This window comes from Odocoileus virginianus, chromosome 25 (assembly GCF_023699985.2).
Source record: "Odocoileus virginianus isolate 20LAN1187 ecotype Illinois chromosome 25, Ovbor_1.2, whole genome shotgun sequence".
NCBI lineage: Eukaryota > Metazoa > Chordata > Mammalia > Artiodactyla > Cervidae > Odocoileus > Odocoileus virginianus.
The window spans coordinates 156,240-170,033 of NC_069698.1; the positions used below are offsets into that span (position 1 = coordinate 156,240).

At 36.6% G+C, this 13,794-nt stretch overlaps 1 protein-coding gene and 1 long non-coding RNA gene across 6 annotated transcripts in view; one reads left to right on the plus strand and one right to left on the minus strand.

Annotated features, from left to right (window-relative positions):
• The window catches only part of LOC110145449 (uncharacterized), a 50,630-nt gene extending 39,967 nt beyond the window's left edge, over positions 1-10,663 (minus strand). For both annotated transcript variants that reach the window (XR_002316216.2, XR_011483444.1), the window contains exons 1-2: positions 10,533-10,663; positions 10,029-10,075 (exon numbers count right to left, since the gene is read on the minus strand). This is a non-coding gene — a long non-coding RNA (uncharacterized lncRNA). The remainder of the gene's footprint in view (positions 1-10,028; positions 10,076-10,532) is intronic.
• Positions 1-13,794, plus strand: part of SLC9C1 (solute carrier family 9 member C1) — a 103,342-nt gene that overhangs the window by 26,285 nt on the left and 63,263 nt on the right. For all 4 annotated transcript variants that reach the window (XM_070454896.1, XM_070454897.1, XM_070454899.1 and 1 more), the window contains 3 exons: positions 2,767-2,928; positions 9,268-9,367; positions 12,939-13,082. In XM_070454896.1, coding sequence (XP_070310997.1) covers positions 2,767-2,928; positions 9,268-9,367; positions 12,939-13,082 — 406 coding nt within the window. The remainder of the gene's footprint in view (positions 1-2,766; positions 2,929-9,267; positions 9,368-12,938; positions 13,083-13,794) is intronic.

A 13,794-nucleotide genomic window follows, 5' to 3' on the forward strand; every position in this document is an offset into this window, starting at 1 on the left:
TTACTCTGTGAGACCACCATCACCCTGATACCAAAACTAGACAAAGATACCACAAAAAAAGAGAAAATTACAGGCCAATATCACTGACGAACATAGATGCAAAAATCTCAGCAAAATAGTAGCAAACCAAATCAAGCAATACATTTAAAAGGTCCTATACCATGACCAAAAGTGGGATTTATCCCACAGGAATGCAAGGATTTTTCAGTATTGGCAAATCAACCCATGTGATACACCACATTAACAAATTGAAGAATAAAAACTATATGATCATCTCAATAGATACAGAAAAAGCTTCTGATAAAACTCAACATCCATTTATGGTAAAAAAAAAAAAAAGAAAAGAAAAGAAAAGAAAATTCTCCAGAAACAATCCCATTTACCACTACGTCAAAAAGAATAAAATGTCTAAGAATAAGTCTACCTAAGGAGACAAAGACCTTCACTCTGAAAAGTATAAGAAAGAAACTGAAAATGACACAAGCAGATGGAAAGATAAAACAGGCTCTTGGATTGGAAGAGTCAATATTGTCAAAATGACTACCCCACCCAAGGCAATCTACATACTAAATGCAATCTTTATCAAATTACCAATGGCATTTTTCACAGAACTAGAACAAAATTTTTTTCATTTGTTTGAAAACTCAAAAGACCTTGAAAGCAACTTTGAGAAAGGAAAATTGAGTTAGAGGAATCAGGCTCCCTGACTTCAGACTATACTACAAGCCTACAGTAATCAAAACAGTATGGTACTGGCATACCATACCAGAAGACTAATCCTTCCCCAGTAGAATCACCTTTCTCATGTCTTTCTCAAGAGAGCTGGTCCAGGTTGTGAACAACTACCCAACGTGGGCATAAGAAGCACTTACTTTCAGCCTTGTTTTTTATATCCAATTAGTTTACTCAAACCATGGCAGTTTGAAATATCCGTTGTGATCCTAGAACCCCAGTTTAGCATAGCAAGGTACATCCTTTTTAAATGCTTCACATAACCTTTCTGTGGTGTGTGAGAAAACCAAACTACATACATAGAATATTTTCCAAAATGCAGAGTACAAAAAGAGGTAACAGAATGCAGTACTTGGAGAGTTTTTACCACAAAACTTGCTGCGGATATGGCCTTCCCATAGATGATTGAGGTGAGGAAAAAGGAAACGTTTATATTCAAAAGCATCTTAAAAGCTTAAAAACCACCCTCAGGGGAAACTGAGAAATGTAAAGTGGAGTCATACATGCTGATCAGAAGGATCAAAATCCAACCTATATACCTGATCTAGTATTATGTGCAAGCTGCTCAGTGATGTCCAACTCTTTGCAATCCCATGGACTGTAGCCCGTCAGGCTCCTCTGTTGATGGAGAAGGCATTTCCTGGCCTAGTAAATCCATCCAGTAAATATTTTATTCTTTAAGAGCTCTTTTTCTTTTTTGAAAGAGAAAACATCTTTTAAACTTGGTCTTTTAACTTCAGTTCTTTGCATCTTCTGAAACCAGCATCAGCATCCAGCATATGTTTCATTTACAGAGGTGCTGGATTCCTAAAATTATCACCATAGTCAACCCCATACCTAGACTGGACATTACCTAGAGTCATTCATAAAATTCTCTCAAGTTCACACTATCCCTACAAGTGTTAAATTTTTCTGCTTGGCACATCTAGAAACCTTGGCTCTCTTTTCAGGCATAGGAATGAGACTAGGTAGAGAAGAAATTTAGATAACCTCAGCAATCTTAGCAGTGCCCTCTCTACCAGTGACATTATGATTAAGGATTCATAAAAGGATTCTTCCTCCTTCATTTTACGACCTCAGAGCACTGTTCTGGGATTTACTTCCCCAAATTCAGCCTTGTTTTTTGGTGTGGTTGCTGTTGCTGTTTTCTGTTGGCCATTCTTTGTTTTGGTTTTGTTCCTGCTCTTCACATATTCTATTGAAGTTGACCCTTCAGGCTTTCCTGCACCTAAGATCCACTTTCATCTGTGATTTAAAACTTTTCTCCTCTGTTCCTCATCCTATAAAGATGAGAAGGACTTCCTCATCTACTGAAAATGCCTGATTCCAGCAAACAGTGCCCTCGAGGGTTTGGGCTTCCTGTTTACCTGGGAAGGGCATCATAATGACTGCTGAAAGAAATCTGGCAAAATATAACAGTATCAGTAAAGGATCAACTGTCCTTAGTGTAGCAGTTCCACTTCTGGGGCCTAAGGAAGCAATCAGAGAAGTGCAAAAATTATGTACAGAAATATACACCACAACATTGCTTAGTGGGAGAAAAACTGGAAACAATCAAATGTCCAATAGTAAGGAACCAATTGGATTGGTTTGGCAGGCCAATACAATACAGGAGATTCACTTAGCTGTGACCAGAGGCATTCCCTTATTATTATTTTTTTTAATTTCTTGTGTGTATTATTTTAGATGTAGATTCTAAATTCCATGAGGTTAGAGAACTTCTACTTCTTATTCATTATTGTTTTTCCAAAATGTATTACACATTTTGGCACTAAATAAATATATATTCCTGAATGGGGACTGAAAAAGCTCTTAAACTAAACTGATCAAATTTTATCAACTTAACTGTGACTTTTGACATTTGAAAAGAAACTCTTCCAATTTAAGAATAAGAAAATACCCTACATCTATCCCAAAGGCTATGAGCTATTTTAAAAGATAATGTCAGAAAGAAAAGTTGACCCAGATTATCACTTAAATTAAAAACACATAAATTCTATTAATTATTTTCTTATTTATTCCCTTTTCTTTCAGCCTATATCATTGTGAGAGAAATTTGGTTACAACTTATAGTAAGTTTCTTGTTTGGAATTGTTAGTTCAAAACTGATTCAATTATGGCTGCCTACTGTTTTTGGAGAGGATGTCAATCATATAAGTCTCAGCTTTTCATTTCTGTACCTCATCTTCTATATTTGTAAGTAAGGGGATTATGCCTAAAATTAAATAATAAAAAAGGGTTCAAATTAAAGATATAAAGATGTGGGAAATATTTACCAGGTGAAAAGCAAAAAAAAAAAAAAAAAGGCAAAAAAACAAAAAACCACCATGCAACTGATCTAGAAGGAATATTTTTGTAAATAATTTATCAAAAGACATTAAAAATATTAATATGTATGCAATAGGAAACAATGTACCAAGGTACATAAAGATAATTATAATAAGAGAAACTTGACAAAATCATAATTACAAGGAGAAAGTTTAACAGGCCTTTCCTAGATAATTTCATAACCAGTTGGATTAAAAAAATGACTATGGCTATGAAAGATTTATAGAAAAACTTAAATGCTTGGCTCCCAAGATATATATATAGTTTTATCTTCCAAAATAGAATGCTTATTCTTTACACATACCTATAGACATTAACAGAAATAAACTAGACTAGAAGAACATATCAATAAAATTTCAAACATTATTCAGCTACAGTGCAATTAAATGCTTACTTCAAAAGGAGGATCTTTATTATTTTTTTTCCCCATTTATTTTTATTAGTTGGAGCCTAATTACTTTACAATATTGTAGTGGTTTTTGTCATACATTGACATGAATTAGCCATGGATTTACATGTATTCCCCATCCTGATCCCCCCTCCCACCTCCCTCTCCACCCGATTCCTCTGGGTCTTCCCAGTGCACCAGGCCCGAGCACTTGTCTCATGCATCCACCCTGGGCTGGTGATCTGTTTCACCCTAGATAATAAACATGTTTCGATTCTGTTCTCTCGAAACATCCCACCCTCGCCTTCTCCCACAGAGTCCAAAATTCTGTTCTGTACATCTGTGTCTCTTTTTCTGTTTTGCATATAGGGTTATCATTACCATCTTTCTAAATTCCATATATATGTGTTTGTATACTGTATTGGTCTTTATCTTTCTGGCTTACTTCACTCTGTATAATGGGCTCCAGTTTCATCCATCTCATTAGAACTGATTCAAATGAATTCTTTTTAATGGCTGAGTGATATTCCATGGTGTATATGTACCACAGCTTCCTTATCCATTCGTCTGCTGATGGGCATTGAGATTGCTTCCATGTCCTGGCTATTATAAACAGTGCTGTGATGAACATTGGGGTGCATGTGTCTCTTTCAGATCTGGTTTCCTCGGTGTGTATGCCCAGAAGTGGTATTGCTGGGTCATATGGCAGTTCTATTTCCAGTTTTTTAAGGAATCTCCACACTGTTTTCCATAGCGGCTGTACTAATTTGCATTCCCACCAACAGTGTAAGAGGCTTCCCTTTTCTCCACACTCTCTCCAGCATTTATTGCTTGTAGACTTTTGGATAGCAGCCATCCTGACTGGCATGTAATGGTACCTCATTGTGGTTTTGATTTGCATTTCTCTGATAATGAGTGATGTTGAGCATCTTTTCATGTGTTTGTTAGCCATCTGTATGTCTTCTTTGGAGAAATGTCTGTTTAGTTCTTTGGCCCATTTTTTGATTGGGTCATTTATTTTTCTGGAATTGAGCTTCAGGAGTTGCTTGTATATTTTTGAGATTAATCCTTTGTCTGTTGCTTCGTTTGCTATTATTTTCTCCCAATCTGAGGGCTGTCTTTTCACCTTGCTTATAGTTTCCTTTGTTGTGCAAAAGCTTTTAAGTTTCATTAGGTCCCATTTGTTTATTTTTGCTTTTATTTTCAATATTCTGGGAGGTGGGTCATAGAGGATCCTGCTGTGATTTATGTTGGAGAGTGTTTTGCCTATGTTCTCCTCTAGGAGTTTTATAGTTTCTGGTCTTACATTTAGATCTTTAATCCATTTTGAGTTTATTTCTGTGTATGGTGTTAGAAAGTGTTCTAGTTTCATTCTTTTACAAATGGTTGACCAGTTTTCCCAGCACCACTTGTTAAAGAGTTGTCTTAAAAGGAGGATCTTTAAAAATAAATATTCTAACTATCTGAAATTAAAAGCAAACTGTTATTGGTAACTCTTAGATCAAGAAGGTAATAAAAATAGAGGTTACAGATCAAGGAAGACTAATATTAAAAATTCTATCACATTGCTAATCCATTTACCACAACTCCCTTCTCACAGAGGTACAGCAGACAATGATTACCAATATCGCTGTTTCCTGATACTGCCTCAGAATCACTTTCCATTCAGCCCTTTAGACAGCTCTACAAATGATTTGAAGTTGGCATGTGTGATAATACCAACTTCCCAACTGACTCTATTATCTTTCCATTACATTTAAGAATAAGACAATGTTGCCTAGCCTCATATCCATGATTAAGAATAATTCTGGAAGCTCTAGTTAATATAATAAGAAAAAAAAACCAAAGTTTATACATATTTTAAAGAAAAAATGGTTACATTAGTCACAACATTTTAGAGTATATAAAAACCCAAGAGACTTAATTAATAAACCAAGATAGCAAGGCTCTTTAATGGTTGATAAAAGATAAATATTTTAAAAATCAATAAATCAAACAACATTCTTACAAACCAGCAGTAATTAGTTACAAAGGCTTCCCTGGTGACTCAACAGGTGAAGAATCCACCTGCAATCCTGGAGACATAGGAGATGCAGTTCTCTCCCTAGGTCAGGAAGATCCTCTGGAGAAGGAGAGGGCAACCCACGCCAGCATTCTTGCCCAGAGAATCCTATGAAAAAGGAGCCTGGCAGGCTACAGTCCATAGGGTCAGAAAGATTTGGACACAACTGAAGTGACTAAGCACACACACTCACAACTAGTATAACACATAATGAAAATCGATTCTCTTTACATTGACAAAAAGTTAGAAAATATCAAGGAATAAACTTAGCAAAAGTTTGGACCCAAACAGAAAACTACACAAGTTTTCTGAGAATCAAAAATTTCAGTAGACACAAAGGAAAACTTTGTAGAAATGTTAGGGCAACAGAATTCATTATTTTCATTTCTGAGAAAGGAAACGCATAACATAGATATTTGAGGTTTCCAAACCAATCTGGATTTAAGCCAATTATAATCTAGTGAGTTTACAGAATCCGTTAATGAATTAATAAATAGTGACAGAATGATCAGCCAGTACAAATGCATTCACTATGCACTACCTTGTACGTACCTAAATCTATGAAACATATTTCAGCAAATATAATTTCTTTTAACATCATCAAATAAGTAAGAATAGCCTCAAGATTAAGGGTTAAAATAAGTGATGAGAAACCTTCTTAGGTTATATTGTATGGGTGAATGTTATTAATATAACTGTTCTAGAAATTACATGAAGTTCCAAAAAATCTGATACATCCTGATACAATGTTATTATAATTCTAATTATCCTAAAATGTTGTATGTCACAGAAATAACTAAATTTCCTGTAACAACGTCATTGTAATAAACTCTCATCTGATCTTTAACCATTAAAACAGAAAGATTAAGGGTTATGCTCAAGGAAATAATTTTATTTATTTAATTTTTTAAATTTAAGTAGAGTTGATTTACAATATTATATTATTTTCAAGTATGCAATATAGTGATTCAGAATTTTTATACATTATATTCCAGTTAAAGTTATTACAAAATAATGGCTATATTTCCTTGTGTGGTACAATAGACATCTTTGTTGCTTATTTAGTTTATACATACTAGCTTGTATTTTATAATCCCCTACCCCAATCTCCAAGAAAATAATTTAACTTTTTTAGAGTCATGATGTCTCAATAAATATTTTAGAAAGCAGATAATGAGTAAGTATAAATCTAATGTAAAAAACTTTTACTCTGGCCTGTCAAATAAGTGAATATTTTAAAAAGTTATCACAATCTGAATCAAATAATGATAGAAATTTGGAGGGAAGTGAAATTTTACAGAAAAATTTAAAAAATTCACCTGGAAACATAAACTGTGAGACTATGACATATGTCATATGGCATGACAATCTATTTAAGTGAAGGATTTTTCCTACTAAATGGATAATAGACATGTAATAAGCCTATAATAATTAAAATACGACTGCTCTACAGAGGAATACAAAGTAAACCAGAGAAACAGATCCATTTGATAAATGTGTGCTGTGCTTCATCGCTCAGCTGTGTCTGACTCTTTGCCACCCTGTGGACTATAGCCCGTCAGGCTCCTCTGTCCACGGGGATTCTCCAGGCAAGAATACTGGAGTGGTTTGCCATGCCCTCCTCCAGGGGATCTTCCGAACTCAGGGATAGAACCCAGGGCTCCTGCATTGCGGGTGGATTCTTTACCAGCTGAGCCACCAGGGGGGCCCAAGAATACTGGAGTGGGCAGCCTCTCCCTTCTCCGGGGGAGCTTGCCCCACCGGAGAATCAAACCTGGGTGTCCTGCATTGCAGGCAGATTCTTTACCAGCTGAGCTACCAGAAGAGCCTATGAAAAGTGGCATATCCACAATATTCTTTAATATTAAAGCAAAATTTTAACTTGTAACTGTTACCTAGAACAATGTCTGCTAAACATTAAGAGAAAAAACAATTAGCCCATTAAGAGCAGTATTGCTCTACAATCCCTCTTTGGGCGCATGTTTAGTCATTCACCCATGTCTGACTCTTTGGGACCCCATGCAATGGTGCTCACCAGGCTCTTCTGTCCATGGGATTTCCCAGGCAAGAATACTGGAGGGGGTTGCCATTTTCTTCTCCAGGGATAATCCCTCTGTAGATTTTCTTAATGTGTGACTTTATGTATATGTATGCTGGATATGAGCTTCTGTGTGTTCACTGGGTACTCCACTCCCAAAATCTTGATCCAGTTATCTTAAGCTTCCAATAGACATGCTGAGCTGTGTCCGACTCTTTGCCACCATGGAATTCTCTAGGCTAGAGTACTGGAATGGATAGCCATTCCCTTCTCTAGGGGATCTTCCCAACCCAGGAATCAAACTCAGGTCTCCCACATTGCAGGCAGATTCTTTACCAGCTGAGCAACAAGGGAAGCCCAATCCAAAGATAACTCCTCAAAATTTCTGACAGTTTCTGGAGTTTTCTTCCTCATAATCTCTGCTGTCTCCTCCTAAATATCTAACAATTTCTGCTTCTTGGTGAACTTCGGTGAAGGTGAGAACAAGTGGAGCTCACAGAGAAAATTACATTGTGCAGTTCACAATTCTGAGATCCGACATCTACCATTATCTCCTCACTTTTCTATATTTCCTGCTTAATTTTTACCACTTGTGTCCTGTACAGAAATTCAGCAAGCAGCTTTTAATGCTTTGAGTTGCCTTTTGGGTCTCATACTGTACCGTCAAATAGCTTATCAAATTACTTCTTCTAGGCAAATATAGTCCTCTCCTCAATAGAAATTTCAATCAAAATTTTCTTCAAAAATTTACCTGAATTCTTGGCAGTGTAGTTACGGGTGTTCCCTTTTTCTAATCTGCCTGCAATGCAGAAGACCCCGGGTTGATTCCTGGGTCAGGAAGTTTCCTGGAAAGAATTCCTGGGTTGGCAAGAATCTTGGAAAGAATTTCTGGATCAGGAAGATCCCCTGGAGAAGGAAATGGCAACCCAGTCCAGTGTTCTTGCCTGGAGAATCCCATGGCTGGAGGAGCTTGGCGGGCTGCAGTCCATGGGCTTGCAAAAGTCAGATATGACTTAGCAACTTAACTACCACCTTTTTCTAAAAAAATATAATCTCTGTACTGTACTATATTATTTGAATTTTTCACAGTGATAATATGTCACTTTCATAAGCTACTTCCAAAATTGTTTTTCCCTCTAATTCATGAAAGTTGATGATATTTAAGAGTTTCCACAGTTTTTTACACTTTTCCATCTCAGACAGTAAGTGCACCAAACCATAATTAAACTGGGAAGCAGATCTGTATTGGGTTTCTCTTGGCTCCACTTTCTTAGCCTTGTCACAAAATCAAATCATTCCTATCTCCTGCTGTCTCCCAAGAAGAAGTATATGAAGTAGGCTAGTCCATAGAGGGCTCATCAGCTTACTTCCACTTAATTCATCCAGAGCTGCTCTGAAAAAAATCAGACCTATGGAGGGTGCTCTCGCCTCACTGAGGCACCTGAAAAGATTTGTGAGTCCCACGTTGCTGCCAATGATCAGAAGCCAAAGCAAAGCAAGGATGTCAGTACAGACTTTGCCACACACTGTATGTGAAGCTGAGCAGGAGGAACAGTGGTCGGTAGTGATCATTTGTGACATTACTCAGTGGGAACCAAGTGTGATAGCCTCTCTATGAAGTCCCTACTATCAGATATCAGGATGTTTTCATCTCTGGGAGTATTGGTACCACTCTTGATGTTAAATTAACACTTTGTATTTATTTCCTTAAAAAAATAGGTGAGCTAACTGAAATGTCTGGAATACTTACTCTTGTCATTATGGGACTTTTTTTTAATTCTACAAGTTTTAAACCAGGAGTTGAAGCACTTCTTCTTGAGTAAGTGACTAGCATACTTTTAGTTTGTTTGCATATATTGAAGTTATAATATTATAAAAGTAATTACATTTACATGGCCAGAATAAGATACTGACTTGGAAACTAGCCAACTGAAAATAACCACCACCCTCCCACCCTGCCTTTAAAAACTCTATTGCTTATGTTCCTTAAACCTCTAATTTCAGGTAAAATTTGTAACCTTACCTTGAGTTCACATTGACTGTATTTCACTACTAATTCCCTTACGTCCCTGACCATATTACTCATTAGTGTTCAGTCTGATCTCCTAGACAGAGCCAGGGTTAAAGTAAGGGAAGTGAGGCCCTCATCTCGGGCACAAAATCTAAGAGGATGCCAAAAGATTCAGTAATCAAGATAAATATTTTAATACAATATTTTAAAATCAAAATTAATGCAAAAAATCAATGGTGAAAATACAAAATTTTTAAAGATCAATATTACTAATAGTTCCTTTTGCCTCAGGCTCCAATATGGATCAGTATGGCAATGCCTCCAGAATGAAAGACCAATATTTTAAAGACAGTGAAGAGAAGCCATGCAAAGTCAATTTATAAAGTAAGCCAGGACATTTAAATACAATTAGCAGCGTTAAAAAAGAAAATAGAAAAGTACAAATTGCGCCTTGCTCGAGGGTACCTACCTGAGGGGGTCAGTGGAGTCTGTGTTGGTCTTAAAGGAAGATATTTTCTGAAATGTTTCAATATATGGGATGGGAACTCGGCCTAAGTGACACTATAGCAACATATGTGTTAACAGAGGCCCTGAACATAATCAGTGGTTTTTTTGACATTTGGGAGAACATTGTTAAAGATGAATGAGTTCAGAAGTCAGAAGCTTAAAAATATAGATTACAGGCTTTGAGAGCATGTCACTAAAATTTCATGTAAATTATAATGGAAGCCAGTTTATTAGCAGCTAGGTAGCATTATTTGGGACACCATTGTAGGAAGAATTAAACATGTTATGCATGTATTTATATCTATGGGGAGTGATTCTGAAGGCTCCCTTCATTCTCGCTCTAACTGAAACCTGGATCTCCCCTGAAGACATGATTTCCCTTGTGTTCCTTAAAGCTTATAGTGTCTTTCTCGCCTGCATCCCTGGTGCTACAAGCCTAGAGTGGAGGTGGGTGATCTTTCTGTACCTCAGTCATTTCTGTTCTATTTTCCTTCTTCTTCCCCAGAAGCAGCCAATTTTGAAGCTCATGCCATCAGCTTATACCACCTGCCACCCTGTTGGTTGTAGTTATCTCTAGAACCCAGAATCACACTCTCCTTTGTGATGATTTTGGCCCCCTCTCACTGTGACATTCCAACATCACAACTCACCATTCTTAGTGATGTCAGTCAATATTCATTCAGCTAATGCTTCTATTCCCTCACCTTTCAATTCCAGCACTACTTCTCCTCCTGCGATCACATTTACCACGCTGCTTCAGCCACCCACTTTATGCTCATGCAAATAATCACTTCATAATTTCACATTCAACAATTATAATATTTAAAATATAATATGAACCAGCTGCTACTCTGCAAGAGAGTAGAAATCTAAGATAATAATAGTAAATCCTATTAAGCCGTACAGAGGTCTACACTGTCTCCCATCTTTTCAGTTTACCCCCCTAGGACTCCAATTCTAACAATTATATAGTCACGCTGAGAAGACAATGCATTGATCCTATGCTATTTTCAGACCATCATCCACCTCACTCCCTCCTTATCCAGATCATTTCTTGTGTTTAAAATCATCTAATAACTTCTCATCTCATTTGGCTACAAACCAAGGTTGTTTTCATGGCAAACAGGGGCTCTATCTGTCCCCTTGTTACTGCGGTAATTCACTTCTGCCACGCTTACCCTCACCCACTCGGCTCTACCCACACTGGGCTGTTCCTCATACATGCCAAAGAGGGTCCCTGTTTGACTTGCATCCTTGGGCTTCTGCTCTTGAAATGTGCTTCTTTACATATTAGCATAAGTGGCTGCCTTACTTCTTTCATGCTTCTATTCATACATCACCTTTTTAGGAAGAAATTGCCAAATAAGAGGTATTTCCTTGTCAACTTGTATAATCCTCTATTCCCGGCAAATTGATGTTCCTAAAATGTCCAGGCCATAAGGTTGTCTCACTCCTCTAGGCTAGGGGCTATGCAACATTAAGATATAAAAATGACACATATGCTTAAATGCATAATATCAAAATCTATGAGGGTGAAGCTTGTGATGTCTGATTTTAAAAAACTCTTCCTAGATAATACTTAAATACAGACAGTGTTGCAACCCTTTGCTCCTCTAAAAGATCTAGATTTGTTGGGACAACTCATGATCACCAAATAAAGAAAAGGGGCTATTTAAAAAAATCCAGAAGCTTTTTCACTGTGTGTCTGACTGATCCCACACAAGCACACACATGTGTACACGCACAGGTCTGTTAGATGGTTTCGGAGTTTGGCTTTCGGCTCATTTATACTCTGAATATAATGGGCACTGGTTCCTTGGAGAATCTGGTTTCCTCCTCAGCCAATTTCTCCCATTAATTTATACTACATATGAAAGAGTCTTAATAACTCCTCAACATTTGTTGCTTAATTGATTTCATTACATTTTGTGCTAATTAATGAGACTGAGTTCTTCCCCCCTCAATGTATCATAATGAAATTTTCTCTGGTAATACCTAGGTATTTGTTTCACAGGGACAGAGTCTGGCAGCATGTGGGTAAAACCAATCTCTTTTTCCTCTCATGAAATAATATTCACGTGCCCTTTTAAGCTTTTCAATTTATTTTGCTATACATATAATGTTAAATTAAAGACGGGAAATACACAAGGAGATAACGAGAAGTAAGTTTTAAATAGCTATGATCCCAACACCCAAAATGACAAATAATGATGTCTGAGTGTGCTTTTTCAAACTCTTTTGCCTGCCACTGTTGAGAACATGAGTTTGGGAATGATGCCATTTTCCTAGGCTCTGGAGTACTTGAATAAGCACAGACTCAGAAATCACAGAGTCTACAAAGGGCATTCACGTGAATAAAAGATTCATTCACATTCTCTAAGTGCTAGCTAGACTTTGGGCAAAGGCTTAATTCTATCACTATGTAAATCAGACCAGGAGTTCAGTATTTCCTTTTAAAATAAACAATTTTAGCTCTTCCTAATGATACAAGGACTAGCTACTTGAACCATAGTATTTTCTAGCTACTTGAACCATAGTATTTTCTAGCTACTTGAACCATAGTACCTGAATGAGTTTTGTCAAATAGCATAGCTACAACCTAACATGTCTTTCAAAGTCAACCTCAAAAATAGACACTAATTTATATTCAGTGCAAACTGGTTAAAATTGCTTTAGAAGTATTTGTTTACTTATCTTAGCGCTCCTTTCTCCCCAGTTAAATTACAAACTCCTTGAGTGTTGGTGAATGTCTTATTCATCTTTATTTTCTTCATAATGCCTAGCACAATGCCTCACATAGATAAGCCTTGCATTGACTATGTTAGCTTAATTAACTATATCAACTATATTTAATTTTTTTCTAAAAATGCAGATTCTGGAATTGTCTATCATTTGTTGCTTTTATTATGGTGTTTACTTTCACTGGACTTCTAATTCCTGCACATACATATTTATATATATCATTTTCTGATATATATTATTCATTAAATATCTACTTAACACTTATTATGTTCAGGTAAGAAAGCCATTTGAATTTTTCTATTTATGTGATATTGACTAAGCCTGAAGATATTCTTTAAATGACAGAAATGTTTCATTCTGGAATGAAGAATTCACTCAAATTTCCCAAGGAATCATGAGCAAATTAAGACTTAGTGTTTTCAGTTTTTAACTGCATTTCAAAACAATGAAAGCATGTTGTAAAGTTTTTGAAAAAAAGAAAAAAACTCTCATAATCTTTACTACCTAGAGGCAAACACTACTATTTCACATACTTCCTCCAGAGTTTTGTATTGTTTTTTATTCTATGAGGTTTCATGAAGTTAGACACCTATTATAAATTAAAATGTTAACTTGTTTTATTTGTTTAATATTTTATGACAGATAATTTGTATTAATAAAGTATAGTTGGAAATAGCTTTTTAAAAATCAGAGTGGGACAAATTGGGAGACCAGGATTGACATATACACACTGCTTCAATGAAGGAGGCCCGGGTGTGATTCCTAGGTTGGGAAGATCCCCTGGAGAAAGAAATGGCAACCAACTCCAGTATTCTTGCCTGGGAAACCCCATGGACAGAGGAGTCTGGTGGGCTACAGTCCTGGGGTCACAAGAGTGGGCATGACTTAGCCACTAAACTACAGCCCCAGATGTAAAATAGGCACGTAATAAAGACCTGCTGCGAAGCGCAGGGGACTCTGCTCAGAACCCAGTGGCCTCTATGGGA